General features: G+C 43.6%; 1 protein-coding gene across 1 annotated transcript; it reads right to left on the bottom strand.

The window, feature by feature from the left end:
- Positions 1-685: 685 nt before the first annotated feature.
- Positions 686-3,712, bottom strand: barhl2 (BarH-like homeobox 2). The gene is made up of 3 exons (XM_056277796.1): positions 3,145-3,712; positions 2,008-2,233; positions 686-1,337 (listed from the first exon to the last, which is right to left on the bottom strand). The coding sequence occupies exons 1-3, from the start codon at positions 3,710-3,712 to the stop codon at positions 1,025-1,027; spliced, it is 1,107 nt and encodes a 368-aa protein (XP_056133771.1). The 3' UTR covers positions 686-1,024.
- Between the last annotated feature and the right edge of the window lie 3,193 nt (positions 3,713-6,905).

Genomic DNA, 6,905 nt, shown 5'->3' with positions numbered 1-6,905 from the left:
AAACGAAACAATTATTATCATTATTTTATCAGATTCTCGAAACTACGTCTCCTCTATGACTGGTTGCTCTCACGCTGAGAAATGTGGGCTTATTGTCTGTCGGAAGCGGTGGTATAGTCTGCTCCCAGAGAACAGCTGCTAAGCCAAGGCCACATTCCCAATACCCAGGGCATCTAATCAACCCATTCATCCATCCATCCATCCAACCATCCATCCATCCATCCATCCATCCATCCAACCAACCAACCAACCACCAATGAACTGCTGCCGCCTCCTTCTTCCAACACACAGGCTACCTTAGAGCTCTCCTTAATTAAAGGACAGCAACACAATGAAAGTAAAACATATTGTGATGTCATAATAGTGTGAAGTTAGATTTGCATTGCACCCGGAAACTGTGATTGTGGGAACTAAGAGTACCAAAACCTACAAGTTTTACAGAAACAGGCAGATTACTCAGTGCACTTTGCCTACCCGTTATATAAAATGCCATCCAATAGATGAAGTATAGGTTTGAGGTAGCTCCTAGAGTTTTGCATCTCATTTTTCATTTACTTTGCAGGTTTTCAAATATACCATCCGAGAAGTTTAAATCAGGGTACTTTTTTTTTTACTCTGTTTTCAATAGAAGCATGTGAAATGCATTCATTAGTATTATTACTTCTTTATTCATTTCATTCTTCTCCATCTAATAAACTTTATAAGTTTATTTGCTAATGTAAGTGTATTTGTACAAAAGACGAACAAACAAACAGTCAGTCAGACAGGAGGAGTCCTCTTTTTTTTGTCTTTCTCTGTGGCAGCCTGTTCTTTGTGTCAGGGCGGGGGCTTGTTAGGCCTATGTAGTACGTTAAATATTTCCTTTTACTTGTGTAAAATGTCTGCCGCGTCTTTTCACAAGTCCCGGCGCGGCTCGACGCAGTTAGTACTCACATCACATGTGTTCAAACTGTTTTCACATATCATCGTCTTTTCTCTTGTTAGTTCTTGTTGTTGTTGTTGTTGTTGTTGTTGTTGTTGTTTTCTATCGCGGGTGCGGTGTGCCGGGCATGGGGTTAGTCAGAGGGTTTAGTGCCGGTTGTCCCCCCGGCCCAAGTCCGTGGATGAGTACTCTGGGGACCAGCGGTCTCTGGAGACCCGGATGTGGCGTGGAGGGAGTCCGGTACATACTGCTGTACATGGCTGCGGCCGCGGCGGCTGCTGTTGTGCTGTCCATGGTGCCCAGCAGGCTGGGGTGGTAGAAATAGGGCGACGGGAACATTCGTTGTAAGGCGGAGTAATTTCCTGCTTCAGCCAGTAGCTCTAATCCGACTGCGGTCTGTCTCTTCCACTTCGTCCTGAAATCAGATCAAAATACAAGCAAATGAATTATTAAATCGGCCCAGGCTCCACAAAGTCCCCAAACGCGCCTGGATTAGTATGCCGAGGTCTTATTATCCCGTGCAGGCAAGGATATTTGGGTAAGGTCTAATTATAGGCAACAAACAAAAAAAAAGAAAAAAAAGAAAAAAGAAGAATAAAGTATTTTTCTTATGATCTTGATGATGTTTTACACTGCTAATTTGAAGCCTGCCATTTCAGACCTTTATGCATTTCAAGTGTGGCTGCACAAAATTGAAGAAAAAACAAACAAACACTGCCTTGCAAAAGGGTTTATATATATATATATATATATATATATATATATATATATATATAGTATTGATAGATGCATGTGTAAATTAGGCTCTGTATTTTAATAAAATGAAGCAGTCTGAATATTTTTGGGCTACCATCTCCATGACCTCGTAAAAATGAAAAGAAAAAGACAACTCCTGCATGAACTGACTATATATCCTATCATCCTCCCTCACTCATTTGCGCTGCATGGATTTTGATGGATCAAGCCGGAAATACACTAAGCACGCCTTGACAGTGTGTGTGCAAGCCTTGGAGAGGACGTGTCCGTGGGACTTTCAGAAAGGGATGAGAGGAGACGGGGTGGCATGTAAGCCGGTTTTCGCATACCGTCGGTTTTGGTACCAGGTCTTCACCTGCGTGTCTGTCAGGTTGAGAGCCGCGGCCAGGTCCATGCGGTCCTGCACGCTGAGGTATTTCTGCCGCTCGAAGCTGCGCTCGAGCTGGTTGAGCTGATGGTCGGAGAAGGCCGTGCGTGCTTTGCGGGGCTTTTTCGTGCGCACCGGTGGAGTGTCTCGGCTACTGGAGATTTCCCGGTCGCCCTCTTCTTTAGTTCCTATGAGCAGTGACAAAAGTTGCTTTATTTTCCATTAACGCATTAAAGTGAATGATGTGCAATGGCCGTCTGCCAATTTTAACTTGGCCAGAAAAAAAGATGGGTTTCTCGCTTAGGATGGTCCCCAAATTGTGACTCCTTGAGATAACAAAAAAGCACTAAAAATATGAAATAAAATAAAATAAACAAGACGGAAACACCGCGGGATATGGGTTCAATCGAAATGAATGTGGGATTACAGTGGAATTTGGATGAACAGGCTTGTTAATGAAGCGGAGCAGAGGGAAGTGACGGGGCAGGTAGGCTGCGGCAGGGAAGCGCATCAGCAGCAATAAAAGAGTTGCGGACTGCATTTGTCACCTAAAGTTTTTTTTCTTTTTTTTAGGAAAACAGGAAATCGATATGTCAATCCATCTCTATTTGTAGCTTTTTCTCAACGCGCCGTGATCCCCCTCTAGGAAGAACAATAATCTCTCTAATTGAGCCACTGGGGAGGCGGCGCGCGCACGGGGGAGAATCAGCGGGCTTACATCTGTTTTCAGCTCTATTATAGATGCTAAGAAAAGACAGCAGAGACTGGCCAAGGCAAAGTACTGTGAGAATTGTCAAGTGTTCTCATTTATTATTATTATTATTATTATTATTATTAACATTATTATTGTTATTGTTATAATTATTATTATTATTACTAGACGGTTGTTGTTGCTGCTGCTGCTGTTCTTGCCATCGAGCTCAAGCTGTATTTTTCTAGAGTATATTTCGACCACATTATAAAACAAAACCCTCCACTATTCGCAATAATCCAACAGCAGAATATAAATTCCCACTCCGGGCTCCCAAGTGAAGTATATGCGTCATTGGTTAAAATAAAATAAAATAAAATAAAATAAAAAACATATTCACTTACTTACCGTTGCATTTCATGTCACTCTGAATGTCATCCCTTTTGTCCAACTTGCTCCTGTTCTCGTCTTGCTCCAGTTTGGGCCGGAACCCATCCGGCGCCGCGGCACTTTCCGGTTTGGGTGTGTGATGGGGGGACGGTACGCTGGTGCTGTAAGGTGCGCACGCTGCCAGCGGTTTACTGTCGCCTAAAATGTCTTTGATTAGAAATGAAGAGGTGGCAGTCCTCGGGGCACAGCCGGCCCCTGCGAGCGGTTGCTGCTGAGGCGACAGCGGCAAACTTTGCGACTGGTTGTTGCTGTGGTGATGGTGGTGGTGGTGGTGGTGGTGGTGCTGAAGGCTGTCTTGGACCAGATGCGGATCGGCGTGCTCCATGGTGACCGAGATGGGGGATGAGGGGGCCGTTCCCACAGTGTCTATCTCCGAGCATGGTGACGGGGTGGCCTGGCTCCTGAAATCCGCCGTCCTGCTGTCGCCGAGTCGAAAGTCTCCGTTCATGAGCACGGCGTTCACGGAATTGGAGGCGCTGGATAAAATAGTGTCTATTCCAAAATTCGACCCGCTCGATCCTTCCATATTAAGAAGGGACTGGCCAAGTCTTCATAACAACATCGAGACGCTCTACTCCGCTGCGCTATAACGACAGTAAACAGCGCAGCAACACAACGAGGAAACTCGACTTGTTAAAAGGGGAAATTGACTTTAAGCGGGAAAAAACCCGAGCTCGCGGATGAACGAAATCCACTTTTTTTCTCCTCTCTTTTCTTTTTCCTTTCTTTTTTCTTTAATAAATCAGCTGAGATAGCCTCGGTCCAAGATGCTGTTACATTCAGGTGGAAAAGGAGAAAACGCGGGCGGTGGGGTCTGTGTAGTCCACGTCCCTTTTGTTTTGGAAAGGGAACTTTCTGGCAAAGTTGCGGCGTGTAGAAGAGATTGTTAGGGGCGAACTCCTCGACGCCACGCTCCCCTTTTCGCTTGTAATCGTTCTCGCGTCGCTCTACAACGACTTCCTATACTGACGTCACGGCCCACGGCGAGGGGGGAATTAATATTTTCTCCTTTATCATAAACACTCGCCGTGTTGTCTCTCTGCGCACTCTGTCATTGGCTGCGATGTGACGGCTGCAGCACCTCTCACCAATCACGGAGTGGTTCCTTCGCCGAGACAAGCCGAGCCCGACCACCGGATTCCAGTAGCCGCTCTCGAGCACGCTATGTGTGCGTGTGCGTGCTTTAAAGGCTGTGTGTTGACATGCATAAGCTTTTCATTTGGAAACAGTCTAAAGTGAAACTGCCGCGGCAGACACGGGGGGGGGGGTGTCTCCAGAGTTAAGGCAGTTTAACAGGAAACGTTGCAGGGGAAATTAATTGTTCTTTAGCACTCTGAATAATCTGATAGCTAAAGTCTAACTCAATGGCTTAACTCAGCAATGGCTGTGCGGCTGTACCAGCAAGATGGTAGGCTAAATTATAAACATTTGCTTTTCTAATTATCGTCATTCAACTATTTAACTCCATCATCTTATTTTTTTGTAGGTTGATATCCAAAATTTGTGGATGTCTATGCGAGTAATACGCTGCCAAGGGTCGGCTATATTGCCATATTGTGACTCTTAATATTTCAGATCTCGTTTCGAATTGACCACTAGGCTAATTTGTGAATATAAAGCAATTATCGTTTTTATTTATTCATTTTGATAAGCAGATAGAAGGAGCTTTAAAAGCAACATCGATACATATTCGGACATATTCGGCATCTTTTAGGGATAGGAGGGAGGGGTGACTGTCATGCTAGTGCATCTTGTTAATAACCATGTCATCCTAATTAGTTAAGTAATTATGAGGTGCTAATGAGCGTTCAAAGGTATTCTAAGTTCAGCACCATGTTAATGTTTATTTGATGGATATGAGGGAAGAACATGTGAACGCGCGCTCAGAGCTTTACCTGCTTATTATGGGATGTGCTGTGGTCTGTTAGATATGTGAACGCATAAGTTCAGCTTCATTTTTTTTTTGTTGGTGGACCTACCGTGCGTGCGTGTGTGTGTGTGTGTGTGTGTGGCCTATTTTAGATGACCGCTCTCTTTGCTCATGAGTAGCTTCACACTTTTCAGGGGGTTTGAGGAGATGGAGATGGTGCGTATTTCACCTTGCTTAATTTGTTGGCTTGTTTGTTTGTTTTTGTTTTTCCCCAGCAGGTTAATAATAATGATGACGGTGACGCCAGTTGTTGTTCCAAAGCCGCGTTGGTGAAATGGATCAATTTTATTGTTATATCCTGTTCGATCAAAAAAAAAAAAAAAAAACATCGGTGCACGTGGGACTCGTCATAGGTTTGTTCTCCATTTAATTGTTCGTTTGAGTGTTATATTATAATAGACGGCAGCAGCAGAGGACAGAGTTTGGATTCGGGATGCCCATTAACTTAGCTGGGGTTTTTTTTCGTTTTTTTTTTTTAATTGTTTTTTTGTAGCCTTGTTCTCGTTACTGTGGATGCAAATGACCGTGGAAAAAGTAACATGTCTGTATCCTTAATATGAACAAACGCAAACTGAATATTTTTTTAATACATGTATGGCTAATTTGTGATTTTAATTCAAACCAAATTTATTTCATCCACAAGATTGCCTTAAACTCCGCGGAGGGTATCAGCGCAGCAAATGGAGTTGCAAGGACGCGATAATTTTTAAACAACGGAGCTAATTATTACGTTTCCAACTGTCAAAAAGCTACATTTTTTTCTGACATATATTCAAACTCATACAGTATATCCGAGATGCTCTAGCACTCTTTTATTTTGTTGGATCTATTAAACACAAATAACCAACTTGGAATACAATTCGCTCACCGTCTTTTTTTCACGTTTGTGGTTTTATATTTTGGCTGAATAACACGGGGGGAAACTAAATGGACAGCAGTCTAAGTGGACTACCATGGTTTGCAATGCACAGCAGCCTCGACAGTGACTGTCGGTGCAGTCCGTCAGATGAAGGCAGAGTTTCAGAGTTTCACCACAAGGCGGCGACATAGCGAGAATGTAAGGAGAGCTCCACAGACTAACGTGTTCAGTGACTAAGATCTTTATATGAAAACGAAGAAGAATTTAACGGGCTTGAATTTTTTGCCCCCCCTGTTTAAACTGCTTTCGTTAACAATGAAACACAGTCCGGGATTTTAAAAAAAAGAAGTGAAAATCATTAATGATATTTTACTATAGGGCTATGTTAAATAGTACAAATCTGAACATAAGAACATTTCACTAGTTGGTAAAATGGCCTGTAGGCCTAATCTATATGGAGCATAAATTAAATTCCATACTTTATCCCCGGAAACTCTTACAAATTGCTATAAAGATCAAAGCGATGATTAACCATGTCAGTCAGTGTGTCGAGGGCTGCATTTTGTGTTCATCAACCGAAACAGGAACAATCAATCGCTTTATTGGGTTTAAGGCGCCGCAGGAACAAATTGAACGCTACCAGTTAGGGTATCATCTTATTATGATCAGACAGGGCCAATCATGGGTGGCGTGGCACCATATTGATTCTTCGGCGAATTTGTGTGTAAGCTGTCACTTCACTGCTGGCGACCTTTGGGTTGCACACACACACACACACACACACTCACACACACACACACACACACACACACACACACACACACACACACACACAATTGCGTCGCGGTCTGTCAATCACTTCAGACGTGCACGCGCGTCCATGGCTCAACCAATGGACGAGGCCTGCATCAAGCTGTGGCGATATCGGCC

This window comes from Lampris incognitus, chromosome 3, assembly GCF_029633865.1.
Source record: "Lampris incognitus isolate fLamInc1 chromosome 3, fLamInc1.hap2, whole genome shotgun sequence".
NCBI classification, from domain to species: Eukaryota; Metazoa; Chordata; class Actinopteri; order Lampriformes; family Lampridae; genus Lampris; species Lampris incognitus.
This window is presented reverse-complemented; position numbering and strand designations above follow the sequence as displayed.

Excerpts from the sequence above, each read along its gene's own strand:
- barhl2 (XM_056277796.1), bottom strand. The coding sequence starts at position 3,712 with ATGGAAGGATCGAGCGGGTCGAATTTTGGAATAGACACTATTTTATCC. Across the intron at positions 2,234-3,144 it reads GAGTGACATGAAATGCAACG|GAACTAAAGAAGAGGGCGAC; the intron begins GTAAGTAAGTGA and ends CACTGCTCATAG. Across the intron at positions 1,338-2,007 it reads ACCTGGTACCAAAACCGACG|GACGAAGTGGAAGAGACAGA; the intron begins GTATGCGAAAAC and ends ATCTGATTTCAG.